Source organism: Mustelus asterias, chromosome 24 (genome assembly GCF_964213995.1).
Source record: "Mustelus asterias chromosome 24, sMusAst1.hap1.1, whole genome shotgun sequence".
Classification (NCBI taxonomy): domain Eukaryota; kingdom Metazoa; phylum Chordata; class Chondrichthyes; order Carcharhiniformes; family Triakidae; genus Mustelus; species Mustelus asterias.
The window spans coordinates 7,270,597-7,286,629 of NC_135824.1; the positions used below are offsets into that span (position 1 = coordinate 7,270,597).

Genomic DNA, 16,033 nt, shown 5'->3' on the forward strand with positions numbered 1-16,033 from the left:
GTGAGTTTGTGCGTGTGTGACAGTGAGTTTGTGTATGTGTGTGAGTGGGAACATGTGAGTGAGTGTGTGTATGCGAGTTTGTGTATGTGTGTGAGTGAGAATATATGAGTGTGCAGGGGTGTATGACTGTGAGTTTGTGTATGTGTGACTGAGTGTGTGTGTGAGTGAGAATGTGTGTGTTTATGAGTGTGAGTCTGTGTATGTGTGACTGTGTGAGTGAGAATTAGTGTATGTACGAATGTGTGAGTTTGTGTGTGTGACTGAGTGTGTGTGAGAGTTTGAGTGTGTGTGAGTGAGCCTGAATGAGTTTATGCGTGAATGAGTGAGAATTAGTGCGTGTGTGACTCTGTGTGTCACTGAGTGTGTGTTTGAATGAGTGAGAGTTTGAGTGAGTCTGTGAATGTGTGACTGTGAGAGTGAGTGTGAGTGAGTGTGGGAATGCACACTTTTGATGACGGGCCCTTCCTATTTTATGGAGGTGCTGTAATCCGGTGCACTCTGTATAATTACACTTCAATGTAGCGATCGGTTGAAACGAGCCCGTTTTGCCTATTCGGGTTTAAAGTTATCTTTTAGCCTAACCCCTTCCCGGCTGACGGGCAATGCTGAGGACTGTTAGTCCACCTCCGCGCGTATTTCTCAAAAAAAAAGTCTTAAGTCAAGAATGGTTGTCAGCAGCAGTGGTGATCTATATTGTAGGAAGTACTTCTGATTTAAGCCCATTCACTTATCTGATCCGGGCTAGTGATGTGATGTAAATACTAATTGACCGTATCAATGGTTATTGTAAAATCGCTGGAGTACTTAAACCCAGTCGCTCATCCTGTCTCTCTCTCTCTCTCTCTGTTTTTGGATTAAATACATTTAGCGGGATGATTCCTCGTAAGGATTACAGCTCGGCAGGAGTAAACTAAGTTTATTTAAAGAGCGTGTTTTTTAAAAATTAGAGAATCTGGGTTTAAAGATTGTGATTGCCTCCGCTGCTAAAAAAAATACCATTTCTTTTTATCTGCATTGTAGAATAAATCTGAACAGGAACCTTCTCGAATCCTGAAGTGACACAAATCAGGTAGGCATTGAGCAGAAACTGAGCTAACAGCTGCGGTTGTGTTTGCTTTGGTGAACGTTTCGTTATTGTGTGTGTGAAGTCTTTTTAATCTAATGAGATATTATAACCCGTGTGCCGCTGGTATTAATAACTGAATAAAGTGTTTGAATATTATCTCAAAGGCAGGCACAATGCTGGTTTATAATATTAAAGGGAACTTGTGCCCGAGTAAATCAGCCGAAAATCCTCCATAACCTACAACCAATAAAAATAACATTTCCTGTTATTAATACGTCCTAAATTTGGAGAGGATTTCTTCAAATGAATTGGAATAAATTGCATTTTCTTTTTTAAAATTCCTGATTGGAACTTTGCCTAAAATAATTAGATATTGATACGGCGACAGCCTTAAATATTAATAAATGAGAATCCCGTTATTTAGATCGGAAATATTTTTCTCAATTACTCCAGAGGATGATGAATTATTTTAATTATTGCTCCTAAATTGTTTGCGCGGTTAATGCGTTAAAAGGAGCTTTTGTTCTTCAAATGATGCGCGTTTTGCCCCTCGTTTCCAAATTCTCTGCCCTCTTTTTTTTCAAAAAAACATCTTTTATCTGGAATTTTTTTGGCGCATTGTATTTCTGTTTTCTCCACAGAAACTGCGGAATGGAGAAGATTTCCAGTCAGCTAGGAGTTGTGAATGACGCTTCCAGTTCTCCCAGTTCGAAGCAAGAACTCCAGCCTTACAGCCAGCGAGAACATCCCGGCTCCAGTAACCTGAAAACCAACACGATCGGGGAAGCTGTTCTGTACGGGCTGCCTATTGTCTCCCTGGTGATTGACGGTCAGGAGAGGTTGTGTCTGGCCCAGATCTCCAACACCCTGCTGAAAAATTACAGCTACAACGAGATCCACAACAGGAGGGTGGCCCTCGGTATCACTTGTGTCCAGTGCACCCCGGTTCAGTTGGAGATCTTACGCAGGGCTGGAGCGATGCCCATCTCCTCCAGAAGATGCGGCATGATCACCAAGAGGGAGGCAGAGAGACTCTGCAAGTCTTTCTTGGGCGAGCACACGCCTCCCAAACTACCCGAGAACTTTGCCTTCGATGTCTCCCACGAGTGTGCCTGGGGCTGTCGCGGGAACTTCATCCCAGCCAGGTATAACAGCTCTCGGGCCAAGTGCATCAAATGCAGCTATTGTAACATGTACTTTTCTCCAAATAAATTCATCTTCCATTCTCACAGAGTCCCGGACACTAAGTACACCCAACCAGACGCTGCAAACTTCAACTCCTGGCGGAGACACCTCAAACTTTCTGACAAAACTCCGTCTGACTATTTAGCTCACGCCTGGGAAGATGTCAAGGCGATGTTCAATGGAGGCAGCCGCAAGAGGACCCTCCCCAGCCACGGGTCCGGGGGGTCGTCAGCCCTCAAAGCTCAGGGTCCCAGCTCCATGCCCCCCAGGAGCACCGAGATCGCCCACAAAACCATGAGGTGCGAGGACGATGGACGCGGTTTGAGTCTGGGCAACAACGTGAGGAGTTACCCGGTCATCCCAGTGCCCAGCAAGAGCTTCGGGATGCTGCAGAAGATCCCTCCTCCCATGTTCCCGCACCCCTACGGATTCCCCACCTTTGGACTTTGTCAGAAGAAGGACGACAGTAACGTGGTGGGGGACAAGGCTCAGGGGGCTTTACCCAGTATGTTCTGGTCCGGCAGCAAAGACACGGTCTACCCATCCTTCCCAATGTTCTGGCCGGCGGCTGGTACCTTGCCCGTGCCCCCATATCCCCAGGCACAGGCGAAGGTCACCGAGAACCCCAGTGCCAGGCAAAATGACATCGATGTGTCGGAGCAGAGTGACCGGAGCAGTAACACTCCCAAGGACAGTTTGGTGGATAGCGAGAGATGTTCTAGCACTCATTCCCGCAACGAGGAGGACAGATCAGGGGACGAGAGCCGCTCTATCGAAGGGATGTCCCTCACGCCCCGAAAACTCAATTACATCTCGGCCTTCAGGCCGGTGGTCAAAGACGCGGAGAGCATCGCCAAGCTCTATGGCAACAGAGAGGTGTACAACAGCGCAAGGCCCGGCTACCTGTCCCCCGACTTTATGAGCGAAAGTTCGAGTTACAGGTCGGTGTCTCCCGATGTGGACAGCGACGGCGAGGAACCAGAGGTGGACGTGGAGTCCAACAGATGTCCGGAGGACGAACCTTCCCCACCGCTGGTAGAAAATGTCCCAGAGACAGAGAATCCGTTGCCCCAAGAATCTGTGGCTAATCCTGAACCCACAGCAGAAATCCCCAACAAACACAGCATGGGAACACCTTACAGAGAGCAGGAGTCAGAGGAAGTGAGACCAGGAGAACAGATTGAGGAAGAGAAAGAACTGGAGGTAACTTTTATTGTTTAAAACATTCATTCTCGGATTTATTAAAAGCCTGTTGGAGATGCTGTCATCACTTTGTTTAGTAGGGAACAGTAGACAATTTGCAGAAAGGGGGTTAAATAAAACTGTATATTTGGAATACTGAGAATTTTTAAACATCAAAAACCGAAATATAATCTTGGCGTGGTCTCACACACCTGAATATTAGCATGCAGGCCAGATTGAAATAAGATCTATTTCGCAAATGATCTGAAGCTGTTTCTGCAGCTGCAGTCGCGGGGATTGTGAGTGAGATTGGAAACGCTTCTTGTGTTCGGCTGTGTTTCATTTGCTTTCAAGTGTCCATAATTGCAGTTATTGAAACTAACGCACACGAATAGAGATTAATATCAGCCAGAGGGGTCGGGGATTCTGGAAATCCCGGGGACATTGTGGAGGAAGGGCCCCCGTTCAAAAGCGACACACACACAAAAAAAACCCCCCAGATCCCGAGTTTCTCCTTTATACTGGCGGCTCAGGTGGGCATTAGGGCGTTTAAGACATTGTCCTGTCGCTTCTTACATTATTTATTTCTCTGTTTGGCAGGTGTTTACACATGAACGGGAGAGTCACCTGCACAGTGTGAAAACCCCTTCCACGGCGGTTCCTGCACCAACTTACATCTGTAACACAGACACAGCTGGTAACCAATCCCACCACCCCCCCCCCCTCCCCACCCCCTTCATTTCACTTACTGTACCAGTCTCCACAGAAACACGAAACTTTGCTGAACTTTAATTACATGTTATTGCTATCTATAAACGCGTGAAAAGTGGCAAGGATGAAATGAATGCTAACATAAGTTGTACGGTTATTTATTAGTGTCACAAGTAGGCTTACATTAACATTGCAATGAAGTTACTGTGAAAATCCCCTAGTTGTCACACTCCGGCGCCTGTTCGGGTACACTGAGGGAGAATTTAGTATGGTCAATGCACAGTCGGTTTGAAGGCAATTATTTGTTGAGCAAATTCTCTGAGTTTGATAGTTAAAGCTGCGTGTGTCTGCTGGAAGGGTGGTGGGAACAGTTTGGACAGTACTTTCAATGGGGAATTGGATAGATACTTGCAGTGTTATGGGGAGAGAGCACGGGATCGGGACTAATTGCACAACTCTGTCAAAGAGCCAGTACAGACACGGTGTGCCGAATAGCCTCCCTCTGCGCTGTAATGATCTATGGGTATTGATTTTTCCAGTACCCTAATGCAACTATTCACATTTTAAATCTTTAATGAAAAATTGAATAACATGGGGGCAAAGGGCCAATTCTATCGGTGGCAAGGAATCCGTTCTGCTCCAATACAAAGCAGTTTCTTCACTGCGTGAAATTGGGCGAGGAAGGTTCTTTCCTAACTCCCTGCAATTATAGAGGCCGCTTCTCTGGGCTGTGACTCTGGCAACTAGAATCAGAGGTCCCTTTCTTCCACTGAAAATCGGTCTGTTACCTTTCAAGAACACGACAAGGAAGACAATCAACTCACGGCGGAGGCCTCCGAGTCCAGGAAATCATATCAGGAGCAGGGCACCATCAGCCAGGACACCTCCGCGAACACTGAGAGGGGTAAGCGCTTTCTGCATGGGGCCACCTTTTTCAGGACTGGGATCAGTGTGGAAACGTTGTCTGGAGTCAAAGCAAATTGGATATTCCCAATGTGATGAAAGTTTGCTTTGGGCTATTGGATGTTAAAATGTAGAGATATTCATCGTGTCACAACCACTGTGGAACAGGCCAAACAATGCACATTGAACAAAAGCAGTGAACTTATCAGTCATGTTTTACATAGCAAACACCTTCAGTGTAAGGTCCCACATGTTGGCCCTTTATCCACTGTTTTTGGGAGTATTTAAATATTGTTGCTTTTTTGTGTTTGGGTGATTCTCGTTTCCCGAGCTCTCCAGAAGTGTTTCCCAGACAAGTCTGCTTGTTCAGGGGAACTGCCTGACTCAGATTCTCCCCCCACCCCCTCAACCTGTCGTCTTAAGGTGCGCAAGCATCCTCTGCAGCGATCTTTTAAAAAATCCCCCTCCCCCTTAAATGTCGATGTTTCTACACCAGGTTGGAATAGAAAATGTCGAAACAAGTTTGAAAAAACAAATAGTTGTCCTCGCTTCCTAACGCTGACAAGGTTCAATTTTGTGTTTGTATCCCAGGCGAAGAGGCGATTAGACTGGAGACCCCGAGAACACAATTAGTGGAAAAAGATATTGAAAACATGGGGAAAGGTGTGAATTTTGATTTCCTATCGCTAAATTATATTCTTGATTGTGAACAATTCCACCAGCCTCACCCTTCATTCGGGAAGAAGGATATCTTAACCTTCGCTGCAGCAACATGTAAATAACTGAGAATCAGGATTAAAAAGAATAATTTTGTCACCCCTTTTAATCATTTGTCACCTCTTACTGTTGAACTATTCGAATGTCTCTGCATCTAACATTGGGGCTGAAGTTTAAAGACTAACTTTAAGGGAATTAATTAAGACCCTCAAAGTTTTAATGGTGCCTGCACAAATATTAGTTTCACAAGGTATTTTGTTTATCATGTAGCTTCGAATTAATGAGTGCCCCTGACTCGTCTCCCAACCTTTTGTGTCTTTTCTTTTGCCGCCAATTGATTTCCCAATTACAAATCGGAAAGCAGGAAGAGGTTTTTTTATTTTAAATCTGAATCATACACGGTTATTAGTAAGAGTAGTGGACATAACCCGGTCTCTTGTGAATTAATATGTAAAAAATCCGGGTTGAGTTTTGTAAATCGCTGCAGCCATTACTTTAGTTTAAATTCCTCTGGAGCTAGTGGGTGCTTGCATCTGGTAGAGTCTCAAGCAGGCTGAAGTTTAATTAAAGCATTATTAATAGGACTGTGCGTATCCTGGATGGACTAAGGACTGTTACCTCTACTGTAACTGTTGGCAAAGTTTGAACTAAAGTGCGGGGCATTTACAGTGAATAACATTGCCAGTATATGTGGCAATCGCGGGAAAACCGTGCTGTTCAATGAGTAAACTGGTCAATGAGAACAGCAGCCTGTAGTGTGGCCGAATGGATTCGAGAGGACAGTTTTAACATGCATGTTCAGTTGAAGTGGCACTTTAATATTCAGAATCAAAACTGCCAGCCATTTGGTTGGAGCACATGTCCCTCACATCACCCACACACACATATAGCTTATTGGATTTCTCGACCAGATTGGGAAATGTCTCTCCTTTTTAATGGCTCCTGACACCAACCTCACAGCAGGTTTATGTACAAAGCAGGAAGCGAGTTAAGACCCCTCAACTCTCTGTATTCATATTTCAGAAGAATTACAAAAACTGCTTTTGGAACAGATGGAACTTAGGAAGAAGTTAGAACGGGAATTTCAGAGTTTAAAAGGTATGTCATCCCGGAGCTGTTGTGGGGGGGGATTAACACGGGACAACACGTGAACGGAAACTGCTTCAGTTGAGCAGACGCAAATACCGCTCCCAAATGTTGACGGATCAATCTGTTGTGATTTTAATTTGTGAACATATTTCTGGTCCTGGATACTAATATATTTAATAACCACCTTACGGGGAAAGAAATCTGAACACAGCTCGGGCTACAAACAGATTAATCCCGTTCCTTCGCCTTTCAGAATGTCATCCTATTAAGTTTATACAGAGAGCAAAATAGGACAGGATGCAGGTGAGGCAAGAGAGGGGAATTGGCGAGTTTCAACTACATGAGAGAGAAAAAAATATTCATTAATTGGGATTAAACCCAATAGACAGGGCGAGGAGGATCTTTTTTGAAATAGATGGAACAAAAAAGTGTGTCAATAAATATTCACTTGAAATCTGCCCTACTTTCCTACAGATAGTTTTCAGGATCAAATGAAGAGGGAATTGGCCTACAGAGAGGAAATGGTTCAACAACTCCAAATCGTTAGAGGTAAAATGCAATCACGTGTCGGTGTTTATAGGAATGATCTGAACGTTCTCCAGTAAGCATTTCATCCAGCGCCTTAAGAGCATTTATAGTTAAATTATTTTTCAATAATTCCAGTTGTAAATAGCACTGACCTTTTCCTGTGCTGCCGCGAAACGCGCCCTTACCTTTTCAGTGCAGACTGATTAGCCTTCGCATTCTGGATCCTGTGTACAAACGGCTGGAAGGCATCATTACAAATAAATGATTGAATTTTTTCTCTCACTGCAATTTTCATGCTGTCTAAATTAAAAATCGAGGCGTAAAATTACCTGTGAAGTAGTGCTTAACTTTGGTTTAATTTTCAACTGGTTTTCAACTTGCCTTCCAGCACATTTCACCTCCGTGGGCACTGAACATTTTGGCTGTGTGGCTGATTTGTGTGTGTGTGTGTGTGATTTTTATCTGACCGTTTAGAACTCATCAAGAGTTTTGTGAGGCTGCTGAATGAGAGAAATTTGGCGAGGGGCTGGCGGGCAGCGGGGGTGGTAGTGGGGGTGGGGGGGGGGGGTGGGGTGGGTGAGGGGGAGCAGAGGGAGGCTGGGGTTGTTTTGTTGAGACTTGCTGAAGTTCAAGCGTCTCTGCTGCTTTTCTCAGTGATGGACTCATTTGGTTTTGACAGATACACTCTGTAATGAACTAGATCAAGAGAGGAAAGCACGCTACGCGATTCAACAAAAGCTGAAAGGTAATGACTTCATCCCAATATTCTGAATGGCATGGTCCTCATAGATACATAGAGGGGTGACAATAGACAAGAGCACAATCCCTCGTCTGAAGGAAAAGGGACTCAGGTGGACGAGAGAATGAGGAGCTCCAAGAAAGAATGGAGGAATAAATGATATTAAAGGAAGAATAGGTAAAATAAGGAGGCAGATGGGAATTTAAAAAATAAGTTAAAGGAAACGTGAATACGGTGAAATGAGTTAAAATACTGAATGGAGGGCAAAGGTCTGATCAGTTTTAGGTGGAAAAGTAATTGAAAGTAAAAGGGAGATAGAATGAAGTCATGTTTATTAGGGGAAATTCGGAGAATTAAAAAAAAAGAGTTGTCCTGATCTCGAACGCGCTGGAAGGGCGGTGGAAGCAGATTCAGTAATTACTCTCAAAGAAGGAATAAATACCTGTAAGGATGTGGGAGTCTGGGAAAAGAGGGAGGCCAATTGGATCTTACTTTCAAAGAGGCAACACCAGCATTGGCGGGCCGAGTGGCCTCCTGGTCTGTAATGCTCTATGATTTGTTTTTAGAAAAGAGGAGGTTTAACAAAGTTGGGAGTGATATTGATGAAGTGTACGCATGCTGATGGAAAGGGAGTTAGAGATACAGGTCGCCATTTTCTAATCATCTGTGTGTTACATTCCCATCTCTCTGCACCAGAAGCACACGACGCCCTCCATCATTTCTCCTGTAAGATGCTGACCCCTCGACATTGCACCGGGAACTGTTCCTTCAAACCTCCTCTGCTCCCGCAGTGACAAAACCAGCCGTTTTACACGAGCGACGCTTTAAATTTATCCTTAGTACTGTAAATAATAATTTAAGAGAGAAAGAGAGAGAGAGAAAAAAGTTTTTAATAAAAAGATGCAACGCCGGGAAGAGAACCCAAGCCACTGAGAGCCAGGCGAGGCCAGTGCACGTGTAACAGTCCACGGAGATTGTGAATATAAATTCAAGGACTAAGAAGCACGAGATTTTCTATATGAAGAGATTGACCTCAGGGTCATTGTTACAGACCTACCTGTTTAATGTCCACTTATTTAAAAAAAATATTGTTCAAAAGAAATAAGTGGCTATGTGCAATTTATCTTTATGTAATGTGATTTGGTTCGTACAGTATTTAATGGTTGTCATTTATTAGTTATCTATTATTTATTTGCCTTTCGCAGCCCGAAATCTAAAGGGGAAAAAAACAGAATTACCTTTGTATATTATCGATGTTATTAAAAGAGCACTTTAAGGGGTAATCCAACGTGTAAAGTATTCCATTTGTTCAGTGATTTCTTCATAAAATAAAGTCGGCCTTAAACCGTTTCGGTGACTTGGATTTATTCTGGTGCTGTTGGGTTGAGAGAGAATGGGTTCTTGGGCGTCTTCGGGATTGGAGTTTCCCTTTTCCCCTTTTTTTTCATCCCAAACATTCCTCGACCGCCCCCCCCCCCCCCCACCACCCCCACCCTGGGATTTTCTTTTTGGGCGAAATGAGTTGAGATTCCGAGTCGAGTTTTGGGCGAAGATGGGGATGAGCGCGGATTATTTGGAGTTTTCAGATCTTAGCCATCAATCAAAGTAACATTTTGCAAAGTCTATGCCACATTCTCCCAGGATAGATTCTCCCACTCACGGTGCCGACACTCACTGCTACATGGAGTTGTCATTCACTCCCCCTTTCCTGTGCTCCCTCTCGCTGTCACTGGAGACTGAGATTTAGTGTGTTAGACATTACAAGATCAGTGTTGAGTTAAAATTAGCCTGGCCAAAAGAGAAAAAAAACTAGGGTATTTTTGCGCGGCTTTGATTGGGAGTTAGACAATGAGGAGAATAAACTGTGTCGGGTTACTGTGGGATCATTACTGTGGAGTGATATGGTCACTGGGGTCGTGGAAGTTTTCTCCGTTAGGTGTTTATCGTCATACGAGCAGAAAACTAAGGGCGTTAACAATTTCGTTAGCAATGCTTAAAGGAACCAATTTGCGACACATTGCAGAGCAGCCTACCCCGTTTAAAAGAAACCCTTCACATTCACAATATCGAAATGTGCTGGACTAATAATTAAGTAACAATGTGATTAATATGGAGCCAACAGATAAAGGCAATTGAGAAGAAATAAATAACTGCCCTGGCGGATTTACTCAAACCCAAGTGTGAAAAATAGGAGAAATCGCCCCGCAGAATGAAGTCTGATTAGATGGGAAGTCCAATGTGCAAATAGTTCCACATACAATTATCACAAATGCATTTGCAACATTTCCAATTCTAATTCCAGTTTTGAGGGAGAGATTCTGAGCTCCGAGAAACGCTGACATGAAATAAAAAACATTTGTGATTTAATGCGATAGATGGTCTCTGGTTATGAAAAAGTTTCACTTGTCCACAGGAAGTTGAGGAACATTCTTTTGTGTATAACTAATTATCTGATTCTTAATATACAGTCATATACTGCATGTATATACACTGTGATATACTATATATACTGCATATATAAGCACTGATATATTGTATATTCTGTACGTATATCACACGGTGATATACGGAATATACTGCATGTGCATGCACTGTTGTATACTGTATTTACCACATGTATATACACTGGTATGTACTGTGTGATATACTGTATATATTGTATGTATAAACACTACATGTATATCCGCTACACTATGTATGTGCACAGTGTACATGACTTGTGTATAATCCACTGAAAAACTGTATATACTGTATGTTTATAGTGCGATATACTGTGTATACTTTAGGTATATACATGCATATATACTGTATACACTGCATATATACTCTATGTATATACACTGACATATTCTATACTCTATGCATATACACAGTGATATACTGTATATATGCATCTTATATACCGTATGTGTATATACTGATACACTCTATACTGCATACAGTGATATGCTGTATATATACACCGGATATACCTAATACATATACATTATGATAAATGCAGTTTTATGGATACTGACAAATATAAGTCGTTCATAAATAAGTAAAATTATCATTGTCTGGGGTAGATTGATGACGGAAGGACAATATGAAGATAATTAAGCTTATAAAGACTGGACTTTGTTTCACAAACGTGCTGAATATTTTGCCCTTTCCCATTTTTTAAACCCTGCTGAATGTTACTGCGGGTTTATAATTCACAATTAATGGGGGTGGGGGGGGGGGTGTTGAGGGGGGGGGGGGGAATGCTTCAGAAACTAACAGCAAATAGTTCAGAGGATGGACATCAGCAAAGGAGGCGAGTAACGCCAAACTGGCATCTTCAGCGGTTTCTCTTGGAGAGAGAGAGATTCCAGAGGGGAAGACACGTCTCCCCCACGCCCTCAGCCCCGGTGTGTGTGTGTGTGGCTGGGGAAATGGGCTTTCTGGACTGGGCAGCCCGATTCACCATCGCAGAAATAAATATCAAGGTGCAAGGGCGTTGGGAAAGCAGATTTATAATCCACTCGGTTCGTGGGTTTATTTATTTTTGTATTGATTCGAAACATTAAAGCGGGAACAGCCTTTCAATCCCCCAACAGCTTGAAATGGAAAGTAATGAACATTAGTTATTAGTCGAACATTAATTAATATTTCCACATTTCTTTCTTTCGCTACCACTTCTGAGCACTTTTCCTGTATCTTACACCACATTCAAAGGCGCAACATTGGTCTTTAGTAAATAACTGCGCCAATTGAGAATATCCAGTGTTTTGGAGAATTATAGGCTGTGTTTACCATTTCCTCTCTTGGTCATTGGAATTCCAAAGTCAACGTAGCCTCTTTTGTCTGTTCAATTGGAAATAAACGATTCCATGTCACTATTGGAATAAAGAGTACCGAGTCCCTCTTAGTCCTCCTTGGACGCACGCCACTATATCTTGAGTGGAACCTTTCTGTGTATAACTTGACTGAGTGGCTGCATTTTATATCCAATCCATTGGTTGTGAGCCATTTCTTGGGAATGTGAATGGTGCTATACAAATGCAAGTCCTTCTGTACTTAAGAGAAACAACGCAGGGGAAATTTGCATTGAAAGCTTGTAACTTGCGAAATTCCCCTATGGGGATATTGGCTCAGTCTTCACATCTCGGTACAAAAAAGCTTTGGTATTTAAGTTAACCCATTTATAATCAACTGGTTAGTGGTGGTGTGGCCAAGACTAATTATTTGGATTCAGTTCCCTGCTGCTTTGGTTCATGGGTTCGAATCCCACAGTTGCCAACAAGCAGATATACAACGGTGCTCACAATGAGAAATGTTAAGCATTTGCACACGATGCAATTTCTATGCTACAGTCACATATTCTCTGTAACAGCCTGTATTCACCCTGAGCTTCCAATGTGACCCAAAGGTACAGTACTGGCTGCTGGTCCAGGGATAATCAAATGTAACTAATTACCACATCTGTTTGGTTAGAGAAAGTTAATTTTATTTTATTTTAGTGTTCAATTTTTTTTTCTCATCTGCTGAGAGCTATCTATTTATGGGCGGCGCGGTGGCACAGTGGTTAGCACTGCTGCCTCACAGTGCCAGGGACTCGGGTTCAATTCCAGCCTCAGTTCATTGTCTGTGTGGAGTCTGCACATTCTCCCTGTGTCTGCGGGGGTTTCCTCTGGGTGCTCCAGTTCCCTCCCACAGTCCAGGTTAGGTGCATTGGCCATGCTTAATATCGGGGATAAATATGTGGGGTTACGGGGATAGGGTCTGGACTGCATTGTTGTCAGTGCAGGCTCGATGGGCTGAATGGCCTCCTTCTGCACTGTTGGAATGCTATGATTCTATGATGATTCTATCCACCAAAACCTTGATGTCAAATTCCTGTGTCCTCCGCACCATGGCCTACTCACCCACCAGCCTGTGCTCCCTGTCCTGCATGGATTCTCAATTGCCTCAATTTTTAAATTCTCAGATTATTTTCAAATTCCACCCATCCTCACCTATCCCCGTCCCGGTAATCTCCTCCCACTCCACAGCACTCTGAGATCTCTACGCTCTGGCCAATTGCTCATTACTGGTTTTAATCACTCCAACATGGGCAGCCATGCATTCAGCTGCCAAGGCCCTAAGCTCTGGAATTCTCTCCCTAAACTCTCTGCCTTGCTTCCTCTCTCACCTCCTTTAAACCAATCCTTAAAACTTACTTCTCTGACCAAGCTTTTGTGCACTGATATCTCTTTATGTGGCTCGATGTCAAATTTTATTTGATAACACGCCTGCAAAATGCTTTAGAACGGTTTGCTATGTTAAGGGTACCATATAAATGGAAACTGTTGTTGTTAGTTTCATAAATGACTATAGCTCCTGGTACCTTGCCTTCGGGCTATTTCACCCCGGGCAGCACCAGAAAAGAGCTCAAACAACATCCCCACATACACAGCCTTTCCAGCAGGGTGATTGGACTGAATCCCTGATTAATGACTTTGCTGAATCAGCTTAGAGCACTGAAGACAGCTGTGCGCTCCTGAACTGCTCCCTCAACTAATATCAACCAAATCAACACAGCCTGGTGGAGTTCATAGTTTAATACCAGGCATAACCAGCAGAAAATGATGAAATAATTATTTACATTTATAAGTGTGTTAGCACATTGTAACCACTTAACGTGTCTCACACAATGAGTTACACAAGGCACAGCGACTGCTGTTATGTAGGTGAATGCTACAGCATCGCCTGTGTAAACTAAGTAAGAACCATAGGTAGTGAGATTATTTTAATCAATAAATGGGGGGAACAAAAATAAATGTAGTCAGCAGCTATAACTGGTGGCAGGAAATATCTCACACACGAGGGTTAATATTGTACCTAGAGTCATAGAGGTTTACAGCATGGGTACAGGCACTACGGTCCAACTTGTCCATGCCACCCTTTTTTAAAAATCCCTAAGCTAGTCCCAATTGCCAGCATTTGGCCCATATCCCTCTATACCCATCTTACCCATGTAACTGTCTAAATGCTTTTTAAAAGACAAAATTGTACCCACCTCTACTACTACCTCTGGCAGCTCGTTCCAGACACTCACCACCCTCTGTGTGAAAAAATTGCCCCTCTGGACTCTTTTGTATCTCCCCCCTCTCACCTGGAAAGGACAATCAACTGCAACAATTTAGGCAATTACTCAGGAGGGTGGTTGCTGCTGTGTTGGGTTTTGGTGGGTTGTTGGCTTCCATGTCGGTGTGAGCTGGATGGATTGGCTAGTCTCCACCGCTTGTATTCACCTTTGTGACCTCTATGAACAACATACAATTAGTAAGGATTTGGGAAATTTAAACTAAAGCATTGGACATCTTTTCTGGGATTAAGTTGGACACAATCTTCATGAAATAATATGTTGCAAGTTTGTTGAGACAGGAAAATCAAACATCATGAGGATTTTGTCACCATGAGGAGTTAAAGAAAAGTGATACAAACCTTCACTGTACATTTATAAACAACTGATAAATGTTTGCCAAATGAAAACATTTAAATTTCATATCCTTGTGGAGGTTTGAGGAGTATGATGTATGTCCCTTATTTCCTTCCGCCCACAGACCTTCAGCCATCTAGGTCTTAATCTCTGGATCCTCTTCCTAAACCTTTCAATATATCTCTTCTTTTTAAAGATGCCCCTTAAATCCTACCTCTTTGACAGCGTTCTGACCACCTTTCCCAAAGCTTTGGCTTGGTTTCAAACCTTTGGGAAAGCGTGAGAGGATGAGAGAAAATTGGAAGCAGCAAAAATAATAATTGGGATGGTCACATTCCATTTTAACCGATTGGCTCTGCAATGGGCTGGAGTTACACTGCACCCAGTGTGGGAAACTTGACTTCAGTGCTCTTGAGAGTCAGATGTCTGACCTGACGTGACTCGTACCCATGCCTCCATATTGATTTTCATCCAACACTATATTGTAAATGAATGGCCCAGTTAGTGATCTGCACCAAGCTGTGAAAATGTTACCAGCAGTGGCAATAATAAGGCATGGGGGTTGCCAACCCTCTAGGATTGGTCTGGAGTCTCCAGGAATTGAAGATCAAACTCTCGGACACTGCTACATGTGCAAACCTGGACATCAAAAAATATTTTTGTCTGGTCATTTTCTTTGAACTTTTCCCTTGGCCAGTTACAAGTTATTGAGGGGTGGTGTGGGGCGGTGGGGCAGTGGGGCAGTGGGGTGGCGAGGAGGCTGTTTGGTTAACAGTCAAACATTATCCAGCTGCGATGAAAGCAAAATACTACGGGTTCTGGAATCAAAAACAAAAACAGAAAATGCTGGAAAATCTCAGCAGGTCTGACGGCATCTGTGGGGAGAGAGAATACAGCCAACGTTTCGAGTCTAGATGACCCTTCGTCAGCTCTGGAGTCACATGTAGGCCAGACTGGGTAACGACGGCAGATTTCCTTCCCTAAAGGACATTAGTGAACCAGATGGGTTTTTACAACAATCGATAATGGGTGCATGGTCATCAGTAGACTTTTAATTCCAGATTTATTTTTATTGAAATCAAATTTCATCATCGTGATGGGATTCAAACTTGAATTCCCAGAGTATTACTCTGGGTCTGTGGCTTTCTATTCCAGTGACAATACCACTATGCCACTGCCTCCCCAAGTGAAAACATTTCTTTTCAACTCTGTTTTAAATTGGTGACCCCTTATTTTTAAACAGCAACCCCTAGTTCTGGATTCTCCTACAAGAGGAAACATCCTCTCCACATCCACCCTGTCAATACCCCTCAGGATCTTGTATGTCTCAGTCAAGTTGCTTCTTACTCTTCTAAACTCCAGTGGATACAAGCCTAGCCTGTCCAACCTTTCCTATAAGACAACACTCCCATTCCAAGTATTAGTCTGGTAAATCTTCTCTGAACTACTTCCAACACACTTACGTCCTCCC

The 16,033-nt window shown here is 43.2% G+C and overlaps 1 protein-coding gene across 1 annotated transcript; it reads left to right on the forward strand.

Moving 5' to 3' along the window:
• The first annotated feature begins 1,717 nt into the window (after nt 1-1,717).
• Nucleotides 1,718-8,914, forward strand: skor1b (SKI family transcriptional corepressor 1b). Its single transcript, XM_078241006.1, has 8 exons — nt 1,718-3,454; nt 4,034-4,130; nt 4,941-5,048; nt 5,639-5,710; nt 6,788-6,862; nt 7,328-7,402; nt 8,061-8,126; nt 8,817-8,914. Exons 1-8 carry the CDS (start codon nt 1,718-1,720, stop codon nt 8,912-8,914), a joined length of 2,328 nt encoding a protein of 775 aa, XP_078097132.1.
• The last annotated feature ends 7,119 nt before the right edge of the window (nt 8,915-16,033 follow it).